At 46.4% G+C, this 19,180-nt stretch overlaps 1 protein-coding gene across 4 annotated transcripts in view; it reads left to right on the top strand.

Annotated features, from left to right (window-relative positions):
• Positions 1-8,210: 8,210 nt before the first annotated feature.
• Positions 8,211-19,180, top strand: part of ACLY (ATP citrate lyase) — a 40,394-nt gene continuing 29,424 nt past the window's right edge. For 2 of the 4 annotated variants that reach the window (XM_031966276.1, XM_031966272.1), the window contains exons 1-7: positions 8,211-8,378; positions 13,213-13,388; positions 14,298-14,420; positions 15,717-15,779; positions 16,208-16,398; positions 16,672-16,751; positions 18,546-18,676. In XM_031966276.1, coding sequence (XP_031822136.1) covers positions 13,230-13,388; positions 14,298-14,420; positions 15,717-15,779; positions 16,208-16,398; positions 16,672-16,751; positions 18,546-18,676 — 747 coding nt within the window. In that variant the 5' untranslated portion in view covers positions 8,211-8,378; positions 13,213-13,229. Of the gene's footprint in view, positions 8,379-10,028; positions 10,047-12,759; positions 12,778-13,212; positions 13,389-14,297; positions 14,421-15,716; positions 15,780-16,207; positions 16,399-16,671; positions 16,752-18,545; positions 18,677-19,180 lie in introns of those variants that run through there. The other 2 variants (XM_031966275.1, XM_031966274.1) reach the window with 2 other exon arrangements.

Below are 19,180 nucleotides of genomic sequence, written 5' to 3'. Positions count from 1 at the left end.
AAAATTTTCAAGCGTCTCCCTATTGCCTGCTGAGTAAAGTCCAAGCTGCTTTGCATAGCACTCAGAGCTTTCCACAAGTAGATATCATCCTGTCTTTTGAATCTCATTCCATATTATTCCCCTCCACTCTGTGTTCCACTCAAACCCTATTATTCTGTCCCTGCAATCACTAATTACTCCCTGTACTTTTGCATGTCCCTGTCTTTGCTTAAATGGTTTAAAAATGTTAAAATTCCAACCATCTCATAGCCCAACTGAAATGGCTTTTCTCCAACTTGCCCCTTCTCTGTTTTCTTTATCTGTTGTCTTCTCCAAATCCTCTGTCTGCAGGTCTTCTGTCTCCACTCAGTTCTCAAAGGGATCCTTGTTTTGTATGTCTCCTCATCACATTATTAGTATATCCAGTGATTGTTTGTGTTTGCATCCTATGCCGAGTAAAGTCTCATTAGGCTGGAAACAGTATGAAGTCTGTGACCAAGCTTTCTTAGCCTCTTCTCTCTCCAATTCATCCTCCCCTCCTCAACTACCAAGTTATTCATGGAGTTACCAAATAAGGCAGTGTGGTACAATGAGGCAGCCCGGTATATTGTGTTACACCTGGAGTCCCAAAGAGCTGAGTTCAAATCACTAACTGACTGGGTAAGATGCCTATTCTCCCTGCCTGTTTCCTCACCTGTAAAGTGGAGGTATGAATAGTACCTACCTCACAGGGTTGTTGTGAGGATCAAATAGATGACATATGTAAAGTGTTTTGCCAACTTTAAAGTGTGCAATATAAATTGCATTACAAAGTTTGTGATACAAATTGCACTGTAAAGTTTACGATATAAATTGCACTATAAAGTTTACAATATAAATTGCACTATAAAGTTTGTGATATAAATTGCATTACAAAGTTTGCAATATAAATGCTCTTTGTTCATTAGTGGATAGAGAACTGGAGTCAGAAAGACCTGACTGCATTCAAGTCCTTCAAATCACTGAATGCTCTAGGCAGCTGAATTAGAAGTCACCCTGTTTGGTTAAAGGGAATTTCCTTCTCTGAGATTTCTTCATCCTGATAAACTCCCAGGGCCAGTTTCTGGCCCTGTCCTTAAAGTACAATTCTGATCATATCATCCCCCCAGGCTGTAAGGTCCAAAGCTCCCTATAGATTTAGGCTAAAACAAATTCCTCAGATTCGTCCTTGTGGCCCTCCAAATTCTCAAAATGTGGTTCAGCTTCTCTCCAGACCACACACCCCTCTGCCAGAGATGCTCCTGATTCACTCCTATCTGACTTGTTCCAGTACTTGCCATTCCATCTTTGTGCCTTCGCCCAGACTGTCTCCCATGCTTAGCCCACCTTCCCTTCTTCACCCCTTCTTCATGAAATCTCTAGCTTTCTTCACAAGCCCAGGTTAAATGCTACTCCCTGCAGGAAACTCCCATTATCCCAAGGCTCTCCCCCAGGAAACTGCTTGTGTATATTTCCCTTTCTAAGTACATCCATCTTCTCCTTCCCCCAATAGAATGTAAGCGCTTTGGGGGAAGGGACATAGCTCCATCTCCTAGCACGGTTCCTGACACACAGGAAGCATTTAATAAATGCTTGTGGAATGTCTGAATGAGTTACCGGGACAAAATCTGCCTCTGGATAATCAACTGGGGGAGGCAGGCCCATAACAGATAGGAAAACACAACACACCATGGATCACTGAAAGAAAATAGAATGTGGATGGGACGCTCCAAGGAGAATAAGACAATCCCGTGGTATCACTGAGAGTATTAGGCAACAGGACAGCAGGGTTTGACCCAGTCTGTCAGTCTAGCTCTTGGAATATGCTGACGCTTGACAGGCAAGGGTAAGGCAGCAGAATAATAAACATATCAACAGATAAATCTGAATATTTATGCCACATGAAAGTCAAGGGTGAATGATTTGTGTGAACAAGGGACTGTTGATTTGAACAGGGTGGAGTGGAAGAAAGGATTTCTGGAAGAAGAATGGCTTCAATAAAGGAATATCCTCGCGAGTAGGAGGGGACAGGACATGGGAGATTGTGGTATTAGGTCTGGGTAAGTCAGGAGTAGCTAGATGACACAGTGGATAGAGCTCAGGGCCTAGAGTTAAGAAGAGTTAAGGACACCTGAACTCAAATCCAACACTTGCTAGCTGTGGGGTTCAAGGCAAGTTATTTCACCCTCTTTGTATCAGTTCTACAAAAGGAGCTGGAGAAGGAAATGGCAAACCATTCTACATCTTTGTCAAGACAATCCCAAATGGGGTCACAAAGAGTTGGATAGGATTGAACAACAAAGAAACTTGTGTGGGAAGTATCTTATCTTTTTGAACACCGGTTTTACCTCTACAGAGGCAAACCAAACCAGTCTTCCTTTGTGTCTTCTTCATTAGGGGCAGCTTCTATCAGGCATAGGAGGTGTCTGGAGGGGGAAGGCTCAAATGCTTAGACATTCTGAAAAAGCCTCCCAAACCCAGGAACATTTACATATAGCTCTTTCTAGTTTGTAAAAAACACTCTGCAAACATCATCTCATTTGCTTCTTAAAAGCAAACATGTAGGGGCAGCTAGGTGGGCTGTGGATAGAGGATCAGCCCTAAAGTCAGGAGGACCTGAGTTCAAATGTGACCTCAGACACTTAACACTTCCTGGCTGTGTGACCCTGGGCAAATCACTTAACCTCAATGGCCTCAGCCAAAAAAAAAAAAAAAAAAAAAAAAAAAAAAAAAAAAAAAAAGAAAAAAAAGAAAAGAAAAGAAAAGAAAAAAACAAGAATGTAGTATATTACATCTATTTTACAGATAAGGAAACTGAGGCCCAATAACATAAAATAATTTGCCCAACACCACACAGCTAGGATTTAAATCCAGGTTCCTGACTTCAATATACTACATGTCTCTCAAATACTGTTTTAGGGAGCCGGTCTCATAAGTCTTCAAAGTTTTGGAGTCCTTCTGCCCTTATTGTTTTCCTAATTTGTTTGTACCCAGAGATCGGAGGTAAGATAAGAAGGTGCCCTTGCCCAGGGCTGTCCAGCACAGCCTTCCCTGCTGATGCTCAAGCTGATACACCTTCCCCTCCCTTCCTCCATTCCTAGAATAGTGCTGGCTCTTCCCCTTCCTCCCTCAGCACCCATCAGCTCTCCATTTCAATAGTTACTTGAGCAGAACCTATCTGAGACTGAGGTCGGGAGCCTTCACATAAGGACTTCCAAGGGCAGGTGCTACCCAAACTCTAAAGCACAGCCCTCTTTTTCTCCCTTTATTCTGCCTCCAGGGCCAATTTTCATTTCATGGCTAACTCTGCCTTTTAATTTTTCCATTTTAACTAGAGAACACAGGTTTGTAAATTGTAAGCAATCATCCTGTTGATTAGTATTGATCCTGGGTTTCCTGGGGTAGAGAGTCCCTTTAATCAAGGAAATTAACTAGCCTGGGACTGTGGACATCAGAAGGTAGGTTGACTGTGAAAGCTCAAACTACCCAGAGATTGTGATTCAAAAAACAAAAAGAGGTATTTGGGGATCACCCAAAGGGTGGACCAAAGGATGTGTGAGGGTAGGAGAGCACCTTTTCCCCCAGGCAGGTCTGCCCTTCCCCCTTCTCTCTACCACTACCACTCTGCTGAGCAATGATTCTCCCTCCCACAGAGTCCCAAGATTGAAAAGAATGTGCCAAGTTTAGCCATAGGAATGCCCAGCAAGGGTCCATGGGCCTCCAGAGGGTCATTTAGAGCTTCTGTGAACTTGTCTGAGGGGAAAAAAATCCTATCTTTATTTTAATATGACTGGTTTCCTTTTTAATCCTGCATATTTTATCTTTCACATCTAAAGACTTTCTTCTAAGAAGAAGGTTCATGGGCTTTGTCAGATAGTCACAGGTGTCCATTACACAAAGTTAAAACCCCCTGGCCTTGTATAGTAAATCTCTCTGCTTTAGCTTCCCTTTATAGGCCTCTAGGATATGGGGGCGTTGTCAATGAACCCACTCAACTCCAGGAATTCAGTAGGATTCATTCAACAAATTTGTATTACCCAATCGACAAGGCCTCAAACACAATGATGAGTTAGGGGGATATCTAGTCCAAACATGTGAAGAATTACCCTGGCAGAACAATTTGTGCCATGAAGGCAGAGGCAGCCCTGTGAATCATCCACAGCATCCTGAGCTATTGTCTTGTCCTACCACAGACCTGCAAGGGCTCTAGAAAAAAGAGTGACATGACATTGTGCAACCCTGCCTCACTTAAATCCAAAAGTCAAGATGTCACCTACCACATCATCATGAGGTCATTGGTCCTCTTCTAAAACAAAGGATAAACAACATCAATTTTTTTTTTAAATTAAAGCTTTTTATTTACAAAACAGATGCATGGGTAATTTTTCAACATTGACCCTTGCAAAGCCTAATGTTCCAAATTATCCTCTCTCCCTCCCTGCCCCCCTCGCCCCGCAGGTAGTCCAATACATGTTAAATATGTTAAAATATAACATCACATCTTTTTTACTAATCATTAGGAAAGACACAAAATTTTGTTGTTTCAAAATATTGTCCCTACCATCCTGGATCTTTCTGGCCAGTAGAAGGATGAAATATGAGCACAGATAATTAGAATGTACATTAAATGATAAAGCATTGGAAAGATAGAAAGAAAAGTGCAATGCAAAGTATGGAATGGAGACTAGGGAAAAGCTTCATGAAACTAGTAGCATTTGAATTAGGCTTTAAAGGATAGGTATTAAAAGGTTTTAAATTCCTACCTTTTTTTGTTGTTTGCTTTTTGTTTTCTTTCTCATTTTTTTCCTTTTTTGATCTGATAGTTCTTGTGTAGCATGATAATTGTGGAAATATGTATAGGAGAATTGCACATGTTTAACATATATTGGATTACTTGCTATCTAGGGGAGGGGATAAGGAGAAGGAAGGGAGAAAAAATTTGAAATACAAGGTATTGCAAGGGTGAATGTTGAAAACTATCTTTACATGATATTTTGAAAATAAAAAGCTATTTTTTATATAACAAGATCATCAGTTTGGAAATATAAGTAGAGACTGGAGCATTTTGGCACAAAATGAACAAAGGAGAATGACCATGATAACAAAGTAAGGCTGGAAATGTAAAATAGCAACCCAGTTATGGAGGGCTTTGAATGCCTGGCAGAGCAGTTTGAATATTGCTCAATAGGTGAAAGGAAACTATTAAAGTTTTTTTTTTTTTTTTTTTAAAGCAGAGGAATGATGTAATTGAAAAGAAAAACTATTTCTACATTAGTTTAAAAGACCACTTTGGGCCAAGAGAAAAAAAAAAAAAACAGGTATGAGGAGACTTTGTAGGAGGCTCTTGAAATTGTCCAAAAAGGATAGTAATGAGGACTTATATTAAGATAATCGGAAAGGAGAAAGGGAAGGCAGAGGAATAGATACCATGGTTGGAAATATATTGTTCCAAAATGAGAGGAGCTGGGGGTCTCTCTTTGGATTGGAGCTCCAAGAAGGGCAGTATGTATGTATAGAAGCATAGAAGTCTCTGGTCTTCCCATATTCCTTTTTTATTTCTGTAGTTGGTTCTAGTAGGAAGAATAGGGGTATGGAAAGAGTATATTCTAAATGTATATGGTTAAAGCTCTTTGGAGAAATGATAAAGACATCATCAATAACTCAGCTGTCTAGGATGTGGCTAGGAGGAGGAGCCTTGTCCACCTGCTTTCTGCCTGACTTGAAACTGGATAGAGGATGGGCTAGGGTAACTGTTTACTCTTGGGAACTGTTGCAAAACTTGTTGTCTGGGACCTTGGCTGATGAGGGGAGAGGGAAGATGGAAGTATGCCATTGGTTTAGAAGCTTGAACTGACCTTACTTGAACTGGCCACTGAATATCAATTCTGGGCTCTGTAGCTTCCTGGGTTTTGGGAGCGCTGGGAAGACACAAGACTGCGGGAAGATGAAGGAGCTATAGTAAAGTAGTTTTGGTACAGTAGAAAGAACATTTGTTTTAGAGGACCAAAATGTGAATTTGAGTGTTACTTTTATCATTTATGACCTCTTTTATTTTAGAAAACTCATTTAACCTTTCTGGGCCTCAATTCATTTTTTTTTTCTTTAAATAATAGTTTTTTTATTTTCAAAACACATGCAAAGATAGTTTTTAGCATCCACTCTTGCAAAACTTTGTGTTGTGTTCCAATTTTTTCTCCCTTCCCCCCCATCCCCTCCCCTAGATGGCAAGTAATCCAATATATGTTAAACATGTTAAATTCTTCTATACATATTTCTACAATTATCATGCTGTGCAAGAAAAAACAGATCAAAAGAAAAAAATAGGAAAACAAAAAGCAAATAAACAGCAACAAAAAAGATGAAAATTCTGTTGTTGTGATCCACATTCTGTCCCCCAGTCCTCCTTTCTTGATGCAGACGGCTCTCTCCCTCACAAGTTTATTGTAATTGCTGGGCCTCAATTCTTCACCTACAAAAGACCAGATGACTTTTAAAATTCTTTCCAGATCAAAATCTCTGATCTTTTGATGATGGTATCTTTTCCTAAACGAGAGCCATTGCTTAGGATCAAGGCCAAGTAAATCAGAGATTTAGATGAGATGATCCAAAAGCTCCTACTTGAATTTTATTCAACAAACATTACATATGAGGGATCTGATCTGAGGACTCCCCTACCAATTTGAAGACTTATCTCTGACACTATAAAGCAGACATTTCCAGATTTTATGTAGCAATGCCCTTTAAAAAATTGTCACCTTCTCTCCACTTTTTAAGATTTTTTTACACAATTTCAATGTAATGGTTAAAAACCCCAATAAAGCATCTATAATGTTTTTTGAGTTAATTCTATTTTTATGTGTTGCAGTTTTCTGAATTTGGAAAATCCATTACATCATACGTAACAAAACTAATGCTACTGAGAAATACAACATCTTAGGATGCTTTGTTTAAATAACTTTGTGTTCGAGATTGACAAGCTGCGCGACACAGTCCAGTGAAATCAGAAGCCAGCGCCAATTGATGGCGATGGCAGCAGATCAGGCCCTGTTCGAACGGGAATGACTCAAACTTGACCTGTTTACCCACAGTATGTGAATGAATGGGCTTTTGCGTTCAGAGCAGGGCAAATTTGACGGGCTAATCTTGCTTTCTGGCGGCTTCCGTCAGAAACTTTTTTTCCCTGAGAAGGGGAAGAATCTATGAAGGAGTTGTGCTGGAAAATGCCCACTGGTTCCAGCGTCTTCTCTGTGGCGCCATGAACTCCTCCGCCTTCAAGCTTTGAAAACTCTGGCATGAACATGATTACCGGCACCTTGCTGAGAGGACGAAGACAGCCCTTCCACTTTGGAAGCCTTTGCTACACACTCTCACGTAGAGGAAATCAATAGATCTCGGGGCAGGCGCTGGCTGAGACGTAAAGATTAAATAAGACTCCACTAGCTCCCAAAGCCTTAACGCTCAAGGGTCTCTTGGTCGAGCCCTGGCCCGGCTTCCTAGGAGGCTGGCAGCGGGGAAGGGGAAAGGAGTCTGAATCTCTTCGCCGCCCCGTCACCCTCCCTCCCTCTCCAACACGGATGCAGTCCGGTTCTCCCTCCCCCGCTCCGCCTTACGTGGAAAGGTCAGAGCTGCACTCAGCAGCTGTGGCTAGCAGCCTTACCCAATAACCCAGTGGGGATCACTAGGTGTTAGGCAAGCCCCGGGCTTGAGGATCTTAACGCAGGCTGGATGCTCTGGTGGGAGGAGCGCTGGACCAGCCCCGAAAGCGACCCTTCCACCGCCCCTAGTCCCCCTATCTACCCGCGGGTAGGATCACCATGGCAACTGGCCCCGCCCAGGGATCAGGCCACGGCCCACCGCTCCCACGCGTGGCACTCTATCCTCCGAGAGCCAGCCCTGCCCATCTCCCCACCAATGGCCCCGCCCCCGCGCAAGGGAGGGAGGGAAGGAGGAGGCGCGGAACTGTTCCGTGACGCGCAGCTAAGGAGGGAGGGCCTGCGAGATCGGGAAAGACGGAGGCGGGACCGAAGCTGGGAGGGGCGGAGCTAGGCGCCGAGGTTCCTCAGCCTGGGCAGGTCGGGAAAACAGAACTACAAGTCCCAGCAATCCTGAGACCTGCCTCCGGGGGCGGGGTTTCAGTCGAGCAGCGAACGGGAAGAGAGTCTCAAGAACAGGCTAGGAGACACGTGTGGCCAATCCCTGGGATCTCCCAGCCATGAGCAGATGGAAGGGGGTGGGGGGCGGGGAGGAGCCTGTCTAGGCCCCGGACAAAAGCCGGGGCTGGGGCGGCAGCTGCGGGCACAAGTTCCTAGGAGCGCGCGGTGGGACTAGGGCTGCAGCTCGGGCCTTCGGAAGCACTACCACCGACAGGCGGCCGCGGAGAGGTGAGGTGCGAGCGGCCGCGTGGGCCGCGGCGGGGATCCCTCTCCCAGTCCGCCCACTTCCCCTCCTCCCCTTGGCCCCACCACAGTCGCGTCGGGTGAGCCCGGCGTCCGGGCCCCCTTCGCGCTGGAAGTTGGCTTGTTCGGCCCTCCGGGATCGCCTTCCTCTGGCCGTCCTTGCACGGTCCGCAGCCGTGGCCGGCACGCCGCCCCCTCCCCCCACAAGCCGGCTGTCCACGCGAACGCGCGCGCTCGCGTTTCTGGTCTCTGCCAAGGCTTGCTCCCAGCTGGGGGTCGCCCTTCTTCCCGCCTTGCCCCTCCACCCTCGCCTCCCCGGCACCTGTCGCTCCCCGGTTTTGCCCGGCCGGGGCCTTCCCCTCCCGGGCCTCTCCCCCCCCGCGCCTCCACGCCCTTCCCCCGGCCCTCGCCTTCACACTCTAGGAGTCCGGCACATCGGGCCGGCCCTAGCCTGGAGGAAAAGAAGTGGGGAAGGCGCGCCCAGCTTGCACGCGTCCAGCCTGCCCTCCCCGCCCCCTTAGCCCGTGGTCTTTGCGTTTAGGGGTTCGAATCCCACTTGGGCCAGTAAGGGATGGTTGGGGCTGGCGTGTGGGCGCGGCTCCGCGACTCCCGCGCGCCGCCCGGAGCTCTCCCGGGTCTAGGTTTGCTGGAAAGGACATCGGGAGGTGGGGTCTTCCTGTGCGGGAATGGGCGGGGCTGGGGGGATTAGGTGTTAACGTGGTGCCATCTCGTCCGGGCTGCTCCATCCATCCAGATGGTCGGGACGGCTGGAGGACCTCCCCGCCACTCCCATCCCCTCCTCCTCCTCTTCTCGGATCTGGTTGGAGAAGGGGGAGAGGGTACTGCCGGTGGGACTTTAGACTTTCCTGAACTCCTCTCCCCCTCCCCAAATGCTGGCTAGCACGGTGTGCGGCCCGGAGTTCTGGGCCCCCCACGCCACGTGGGCCGTTCGGGGGGGAGGGGTGCCGACGGCCGGGTTGGACGGGGAGATTTAAATGCTGGGAAAGGGAAAAAAGAGGCGGGCGAGCCCTCGGGAAGGGCTTGTTTCCGAGCTAGCCTTTTAACGCGACTCCAGCCCCCTTTCTCTTACTCGGGCTCGGCTTTACCTCCCTTTGCCAACCCCTCCTGTGTTGGTGAGCCGGAGGCACACCCACCTAGCGAATCTCACGCTAGGTGTCAGGGCTGGCGCCTCGCCGGGGTCTCCGGTGCCGCTGGGGTCGGCTTTAAGATCTCTCAGGGGAGGCCTTCAGAGTCTTTGGGGTGACTGTCCCTTAGGGGAGAGGAAGTAGAGGCAGCAAGGGCTTCTCAGCTGCTTTGGTTCTCGCATACTTTATCTACACCCATTATGTCTTAGGCTTTAAAAGGGGGGCCCTAAAATGACTGCCACTAGTTCTGTTTTGGACTTGCGTCAAAAGCCCTGTTAAGATTCCCCCTGGAGTGTAAAATGGAGGGCAAAACCCTTTTCTGCTCACACTCAAAGAAAAGCCTTTTTTTGTTTCAGGGCTTCCTCATTTTTTATCCTGTCCTTTCTGCTGGCCGCCCCATTTCTCTCTGCGACTGCTGTGCTTTGGAGAGCTCATTTGTCTAGAGTTGACTAGAGTGTGGGACAGATACCTCCTTCAGCCTTTAATTTACTGGCTGCCAGGATCCTTGGTGAGGAGTTAATCCTGTTAGAAATGAGTATGGCCCCTTATCTTGACCGGTCTACAAATCATTCCTCTATTAGCCTATACTTTGTCAGCAATGATAGGTTTCTGAGGCTTTGGTGGTGAATCCTCCAAATCACTAACTCCAGTCACCCCAGCCCCGACCAGAAATTGAAATTCAGTTTCCTGGGTAGTTAGTTTATTTAATCTAGGCCCTCTAGCTCTGGCAGGATATGGAGAGCCAGCTGGAAGGCATACATTGAACTCTGTTAGTATTTGGTTGGGTTTGCCTTTCTTATGGACCAGGAGTGAATGAACTCTTGTGCTATTTTAACCAGCAGACTGCTAGCCTCAGGCTGGAAGGGACCTATCCTGTAGAAAAAATACTTTGGGTGGGAATATAGCTCCCCACAGTACTTCCATTGGTCATCCTGAGAAGTTCCATTCATTATCTGATCTCACATCTGGGATCTGCCTGGCAACCAGAACTGACGATGACCTAGTGTTTTCTGTAAGGATCCGGGATGAATAATGGTGATTAGGTTGGGGGAAGTATGGATGGGTTATGCTCCTTAACTGGCCCCTCTTTTTAGTGATGTGGATGTCCTTGGTGAATGAATAGTCATTTCTTCCTCTTGCCATCTGTTATTCAATGTGGTTTTTTTTTTTTCTTTTTCTGTGAATTCCAGTTACCAAAACCCATTAGTGTTTTTTGTTTATTTTGTTTTAGTAAATAGACCCTCTATGTCTTCTCCACTACAGTTTTGTTAATGAGAATTATTTAAGGGAGGAGATTAGAAAGCCAGACTTCTAAAGTATTTCCCAAATGATTGCATTTTGCTCTCCACCATTTTGTTGTTCTCTACTTCTAGTTGGCATTTAGGTTGGGGCATCTGTGACAAGAACATATTGTCCAGATTGATTTTGGGGATGGGGAGTGAGAATGAAGTTTCTTGGCATTTGTCTTCCCCAGCTTCATTTAAGGGGGGGAAAGGGAGGTGTGTCTCATTCTACTTCAAGACCAGTTTTTCTGGTCCCAGAGTCAAGAAGATTAGGAAATTGCTTTTGAGAACTTGGGTAGGTGGAAGGTAGGGATGGTGGGGTGTGAGTATGGGAAAGTGAGAAGAACCAGCCTCAAATTAGGAAGAAACAGATACGATCACCAAGGCCATTTCCGAAAATGGTTCTCACTACCATGCCTACTGATGCTTTTCTGTAGTGTTGAGTTATCTGCTTATACCCATTTTATAGACTGGGTAACTGAGATAAGAAAGATTGATGAGACTATCTTAGGTCACATAGCAGAGTTCAGATTAGGATTAAAAAAGAGACAAAACGCACCTTCCTCCTTCCATTGCAAAGGTGAGTTTTTAAGAGAGATGTCTCTGGCTTTTCTAAGGAAGATGATTTCTCTGGGCCAGGAAAGGAATATGATATATTCAGGGATGTCGGTAAAAACAAGAGATTTCAGTACAAGTAAGAAAAAATTTGAAAGATTTAAAAGAAAAAAAATTAAAAGGATTCTCTATAAGCTAAATATCCCTCTGTAAGGGGGTGGGGCTGGATTTAGGCAGACTTTCAGACAAGATCCTCTCTCATTAGTATACTTCACTTCCAAGCCCTGGATGGGGACAAAATTCCAGACATGGCAAGACCAGATAAAACCCAGATCAACGCTGTCCAGAAGACGGCAAACTTGCCGTTTTCAAATGTCATTTCTTCTTTGAAAAATTTTCTCCCACAGACTTTACTGATCCTCGGGTGTCTAAGGGAAGAAAGCCTTGTTTTTCTCTGTAACTCCCCTACCCCTTCATCTTTTTTTTTTTTTTCCTTTCTCCACTGGCCCCTCCCTCTCTTTCCCCAACCTGTTGCTCCTGCTATCTTTGTGGGAGGACAAAACAGGATTGGACAAGGAAGGGGAGGGTAGGTGGATAGAGAAATCCTTATCAGGGTATTGTTTTTTTGTTTGTTTGTTTGTTTTTCTTGGAGTGGCAGTAGGATGCTGTGCTTTGGGGCTCCTAAAAATACAAAATTCATTTGTTTCTTGTAGTGTCAAGAGATCCCCTTCTGTAGGGTCCCCAGGAGCCCAACTGAAATTATTTATTTAGAGCCTTAAGGGAGCCTTTAGAGATCATCTGGTACAACCTGCTTGTTTTTACATCTGGGGAAAATGAGGCCCACAAATGGAGTGACAGGTCCTGTGGAGTCCCTGAGATCTACAATTGTTGCTGCTAAATAACCCAGCTAGGGGCAAATAAGCTCACTACTTCCCCCTCTGTATAATAGAAATATTCTGAAAGGAGGGTCTGCTTTTGGAAGAGGGCTCCCTCAGTCCTTCCCATTACCAGCCTAGAAATACTTGGCTATGTCTGACAGTGAGCAGACCTTGGCTTGTCCAGAGTCCTGGGGTAATAGATGTAGCTTCTTATTGGGCAGTGAGGTTAAAATTGTGACAAGGGGTTCAAAGAGAAATTTAGAAGGGATTGTGCAATTCTGGTTGAGTGTACTAAAGGTTGGAAAACTCTGTATGCTGAAAAGGTGGGGACATGGGATTTTGTTGTACCTGAACCTCCTAGGCTAAGAGTTTTTCATCTGGGTTCTATGAACTTAATTATTTAATATTTTGATAACTATATTTCAATATAAGTGGATTCTCTTGGGATCTTGTGTATTTTAGGTTTTATGTTTAACATGAAGGTGTCCACAAGCTTCACCAGACCAGGATATACAAAAAAAGGGTAGATGGCCTTTCTCACACTCCCTCCCTATCATCCATAGAATGTGGTGGGACGGTGGGCTTTCTTGGCTTTAATACATTATCAGCCTGGAGTGGAAGCAGAGCTGAAATTAGTTTCTCCCAGAAAGAGCTATTGCTGACTTCCCCCATGGTTTTGTTCTTGTAGCATCTCTTATCCTTCCCTAGTATTAGGGAAAATTCCACTTTATTCCTCTTAGAGCCTTTTTCTGCTCTTCCCCTGGGAGGTGCCGAGATCAGCTGTTCTGGTGTTTGAGGGGGGAGTTTGGGGCCCTGATGGGGAAAGGCGCTGCCCAGGTAGAACTAAATGAGGGTCTTTAGTCTGAGAGTCACAAGCCATGAGTCCAGTGAGATTTGGGGGTGAGGGAGAGACTAAGGCAGGCCATCTCATTGCCGTCTCTTCTCTTCTCTTGGGCAGGCAGTCCCCCTGCAGCCATGTCAGCCAAGGCGATATCGGAACAGACGGGGAAGGAGCTCCTCTACAAGTACATCTGCACCACATCCGCAATTCAGAACCGATTCAAGTATGCTCGGGTCACCCCTGACACGGACTGGTCCCACCTGCTGCAGGACCACCCCTGGCTCGTGAGCCAGGTTAGCTGCCTACTGGACCTCCATGGGGTGGGGTGGGGGTGGGGCGGCAGGGATAGGAAAGCAGTCTTGCCAAAGAGACTGACATGGGATGCAACAAATGGCTAGTTAACAGTCTGGGCCGAGCTATGGCCATGGGCTCTACCCCTAGAAAGAGGGAGGTAGACCAGTGAATCCACAAGCACTCTGCTCCATGCTGCAGATGCAAATATAAGAGTCACGCCCTCCCCTCAAGGAGCCTGGGTTCTATTGGGGGGGGGGGGGGATGGGGGTACAATATGATGACAAAGATAGCCATGCAGAATTTTTATTTTTATATATATGCAAAAAATACATATACAGTGATGTTGGGAAGGAGCAGGTGAGGTGGAGGAGGAAAAAGAGAGTAGCTTAGGGATGAGCCTTGCAGGGAGTGTGTGTGTGTGTGTGTTGTAGGGGGAGAACATTCTGGCATGAGAGAAGGGCCAGTGCAGAAGCTAAGAGAGGAAATGGAGGCAAGGTGGCAGGCAGGCCAGGTGTTCCATTGGAATGGAACAGTTAGAAAGATACCTGGTAGAGCTGGGAAGTAGAACTTGGGTCTGAAGGATTGGGATAAGCAAAGAGGAGAATCTAAGGTCTTTGGGGACTAACTGTCTAGTCTCTCCCAATGAGGCAGTTAGGTGGTGCTGGGCCTGGAGTCAGGAAGGCCTGATTTCAAATCTAGCTTTAGATATTTAGTAGCTGTGTGACTCTAGGCAAGTCACTTAACCTCTGCCTGCCTCAGTTTCTACAGATGTAAAATGGGGATCATAATAGCACCTTTCTTCCAAGGTGGTTATAAAGATAAAGTGAGATAATATTTGTAAGGTACATAGGGCCCAGCACATAGTGTTATTTAATAAATGCTTGTTTTTTCCTGTCTCCTTACTTCAGCAATTGGTGGTCAAGCCAGATCAGCTGATCAAGCGTCGAGGGAAGCTAGGCCTGGTTGGAGTCGATCTGAACTTAGATGGAGTCAGATCCTGGCTGAAGACGAAGCTTGGGGCAGAGATCACGGTGAGGCTGGAAAGAAAGAACATGAGCTCCCTGGGGGACCCAGAGTTGGGTCAAACTTACTTAGGTCTGGGTTCCTTGAGTAATTCCATCCATGTTGAGGTACTCAGTCCTCCCCTTAGCCCCTCTGCTTTTTATTACTCTAACAATGTAGGCTTGGGGAGTGCCATCAGTTAATATGATAGAGTATGACATAGGAGTAATTATCACATACATCCCCAATATCAGATAGGAATAATCCAACATTATTTGTGAGATTCCTGCTACACATAGAGGGGTACAAGAGGGAATAATAATATTTTTTGCATCAGGTGCTTGGAAGGTTAAGGAAGGAAAGGAATAGTTTAGAGACAAAGATTTTTGGAGGGAAGAGTGAAGGTAGAAATAAACTTCCTTTTTTTTTTTTTTTTTTTTAATGGGAATCCCTCAGATTTCAGACCTGCACCTCAGGATTTCAGATAGGGAACTAACAGAGAAAGTTTCAAATCTTTTTCCTTCCCTGGCCTCTGGATGTCCTTGCCTTTGGGGACTGGGTGTGTTTGTGTTTTGGTAGAGGGGAAATGGCACATCCCTGGGGATTCTGTCATCTTCCCCGCCCCCATCAGGGAGGGGGCATCTGGGCAGCCGTCTGGCTAGGCGGGAGCTGTGATGGATCACTGTCTGGGTCCCTGACTCAGCAGTGACGCATGGAATTAAGTCAGGGACAAGGGGATAAGCCATGTCTGATGGAGGGAACAGTCTCTGCCAATGCTTCAGTCAGACTGATTAGCTCTGTGTGGTTCCCCCTAACTCCCCAGGAAGGTCTGGATCAAAAAGCTTTTTAAGTGTCCTGATTTATCTCTTCTTCCTCCCTCCCTGTGTATCATCTCATGTGACTTCCATGATCCCATATTGTCTTTTTCCTACCCTTGGACAGTAAATTGCCTCCTTAATTCTACCCAAATAGACCTGTCTTATATTCCTTCTTACCTCACCCATTTTAGAGAGGATCTAATCATTATATGCTGTTCTTCAGTAGTGGTGTGAAGTCACATACATTCATATTACTTCCTTCCTTGGAAACCTTGATGCATGGGAGAAACTTTCCCATGTGTTTTCCAGGGGCAAGCTCTGACTAGTGTGGAGGCAGGGGAAGTGTGTGAAAATCAAGAGGGGTCTCTTCCTCCTATTGCCACGGGTTAGAGCCCAAGGATGGGTTCTTTCTTAGTGGTCCCGACCTGAGCAATGAGAGATACTGTTCTCAGTTCCCAAAATAGGATTTGCTTCATATTCAGCTTCTGCCTTTCTATTGTTTTCCAGATTGGCAAGGCCAGGGGCATCCTTAAGAACTTCCTCATCGAACCCTTTGTCCCCCACTCTCAGGTGAGTATCAACCAATCCATCCACAGACATTTATTTGTCAGTCTGCAAAGCACTGACTAATATGTTTGAGGATACAGAGACAAGGGAAAGTCCCTGCCCATAAGGAATTTATCTTAAAGGGGAGAAGCTTCTACAGTAGAAGCACCTGCTGTCTGACACCTGCTGGGCCACACCCCAGGGGTTCTGTCTCCCCCAAATCCTCTTGTCCCCTTATTTTTGTTGACTTGTAAGGTGTCTAAAGGAAAAATCAGGCTAATAGAAAAGCAGTTGGAGTTGGGAATTGGAGCCTGGAAATGTGAGTTAAGGGGGAGAGGGCCTTGGGCTGGGTGACAGAGCAGACTTAGTCTTGTCCACCCTGTGCAATTGGGTCCATGCTGGATCGGGATCCCAGGATGACGAGCTGACTTTCTGCCCCATCTTCCCCCCAGGCCGAAGAGTTCTACGTCTGCATCTACGCCACTCGGGAAGGGGACTATGTCCTGTTCCATCATGAGGGCGGCATGGACGTGGGGGATGTGGACACCAAAGCCCAGAAGCTGCTGGTCGGAGTCAATGAGAAACTGCATCCCACCGACATCAAGCAGCACCTGCTGACTCACGTTCCTGAGAGCCAGAAAGAGTGAGTGTGGGCAGAGGAGTGGGCCCTGGGCTGGTGGCCTGTGGGATGGAGGAGGGTCCTAGAACCAGGGATCCTGGTGACCCCCAGCTATAAGGGATAGGGGGAATGGGGGGGGGGAGAGGGACTCAGGGAACATGGGGCACAGGGTAGTGCTGGGTCTTAGCATTGGGGAATTGAAGCTGAGAGCATCTATCTCCCTTGTCCCACTCCCTTCCCCTCCCCTCCAAGCTGAGAAAACTCTCCTAATGAATGACTCTGCTTCTCTCAACTCAGGATCTTGGCCAGCTTTATTTCAGGACTCTTCAATCTGTATGAAGACCTCTACTTCACTTACCTTGAGATCAACCCCCTCGGTAACTTGGGCCTGTCCCGTGGGAGGGAGGGAGAGAGAGAAGGGAGAGAGTAGGAGCCGGGTGCTGTGGGATTTTGCCAGAGTAGCTGCCCTTAGTAGTAGGGTGTGTGTTAATAGGTAGGGTAGAGAATAGTAAAGGAGGATCCTTCATTGTCCATGTGGACCAGTCAGAGTCTGAGCGGGGAGCGGGGTCCTTGTCTAGGATCTGTGATTTGCTTTTAAGAAAGGGTAATAACTTTTTCAGTATAACTGGCTTCCTTTATACTCCTCTCTGTTTTGTGCTGTACATTCAAAAACCTTGCTCAGAGGAGAGCCTTAGTCCTCACCAGCTGCCTGGGGTTCCGTGATTTCTTCCTCCCTTCCCCAGATGGTTAAAAATCCCTGGGCCAGGCCCTCTCAAGTTAACGCTGGGTCTGGTAGGACTGGTCGACTGCAGCCCTTTTCACATTTGGCCTTTTTGGGAGAAGTTGTTGACATTTGAATGGGTCCTCCTTGTGGCCCTTCAAGTCAGTGTCTTCCTGCCATGACCCGCCCTACTTTGTCCCAGTCCTCAGAACACCTTCTCCTAGTCATATGTCCTCAGATACCTTCTTTGCCTTCCTTTCCCTTCCCAGCACACACACACCAGCACTTTTTCTGATGAATTAGTCAATCATTGACATACTACAGGATGAGCAAGTGAGTCAGGCTGTGAAAGGCCGTTTGGTTTGGCAGCCTGGAGTTGGAGGAGGAGAGAGGCTCGGGCGCCTTTGGCTGCCGCTTCTTGATATAAAGTGCAGAAAGCCAGGAAGTAAAATCATTTGTTCTTAGCATGGCTGATTTGGCATTCCTCTTAATGGGTGGAAGGGGGAAATCTCTAGCCAACTTAATTATCTAAATGGGCCTTGAGGGAGGGTGGAAGGGGTTGTGGGAGGGGAAAAAGATGGATCTGTACTGAGCCAGAATTAAATTAACCCTGACTTTGGGGGGGAGTCGGAGAGCTTGATTCTGTCCTCCAGCAGGAAAACAGGCTACTCCCTCATCCTGGAGCTGGCTTCTTGCTGTTGGGAGACCCTAGGCCTTGGGGTTCAGTGGAAAGTGAGCTTGATACATAGTCAGAAATTGCATTCAAGGCCTGGCTCCATCCAGTTACTTGACTGTAGCCTTGAATCATTTTGGATTAGGTGCTGCTTCTGGCCCCTTTTATGGATTTTTACATTTGGGAGGAAGGAGGGTGTCCTGGATTCCTACGATGAATTCTTTGGATTCATCCTTTGGATTCCTTCTTAGAATATTGTTTTTCAATTCATCCAACAAAATACATAGGATTACAAAGGAAACCAGTCGTGTTGAAATACAGTTATCAAAGTTGTGGTTTTTTTTGTTGTTGTTTTTTAAAGAAACCAAGTTTTCTAACCCTAAGTTAAGAACACCTGCTATGTTCAGGGATGCTAAAGAGATGAATGTACCAGTAGAAATGTAGCCATGACACAAATACATGGGGGGGGGGGAGAAGGGGTAGAAGACAGTGGATAGAGGTAATGGTTTATATTAAAACAGGAATAAGAGCACTGCCTTGAAAGCACATGCTGATAGGTATGATCATTGACTCTCAGGAGGATAACCTAGCCTTCCAGACCCAATTAAAATGACCAAAGGAACTCATTGTCCTGAATCCTGCTTTTCTTGGAACTCATCCCGTGCTCTTTTAGGATCTTGGGAATCATGAGATTCCCAGTAGCAATGGAGGGTGGGGCTTAAGGGAAGTTAAGGGAGCACAAGAGGAGTGGATCTGACTCTGCTGCTCTTTCCCCAGTTGTGACAAAGGATGGCGTCTATATCCTTGACCTGGCTGCTAAGATTGATGCCACAGCTGACTATATCTGCAAAGTGAAATGGGGAGATCTGGAATTTCCTCCCCCCTTTGGGCGAGAAGCTTATCCAGAGGTATAGCCCCATTCTTCTCTCCTCAGCCTCCCAGCCCTGTCATCACGTGTTCCCTGTGGCACTATTGCTCCATAACAGTGTAGCCTCAGGGAAGGGACTTGGTGATTTCATTATCCAGGGAATCTTCTAGACAAGGGACACTTGGGAGTGGGGATGGAAGGCAGCAGAGCAGGGAATAGAATCTAGGGAAGGCTGTCATTTTCTGCCCTTCATCAAGGGAGATAGATAGCTGAAGCCTAGCCCTCCTGGCCATCTCAGCCAAGAAAAGAATGATGAGTTTGATTTTAATTTTCTTAAAACCCCTTCAGACAGAGTTGGGGTAGGAGATGGATGTCTGCAAAGCCTTTGTATCCTGGCCAGAAATCCTTTTAAATGTTCTTCTCAATCTACCTCCTGAGGCTCGGGAGGCTCTTAACTTGATTGGATAGCTTCTGGTCATTGCTGCCTCTCGAACCAGTTTCCCCTGAATCACAAGGCGGCTCAGTCTGGTTGCTTTTTCAGAAT

Source organism: Sarcophilus harrisii, chromosome 4, assembly GCF_902635505.1.
Source record: "Sarcophilus harrisii chromosome 4, mSarHar1.11, whole genome shotgun sequence".
In the NCBI taxonomy this organism is placed as follows: Eukaryota; Metazoa; Chordata; class Mammalia; order Dasyuromorphia; family Dasyuridae; genus Sarcophilus; species Sarcophilus harrisii.
The sequence above is the reverse complement of the archived record's forward strand: the minus strand, read 5'-3'. Positions and strand labels throughout refer to the sequence as shown.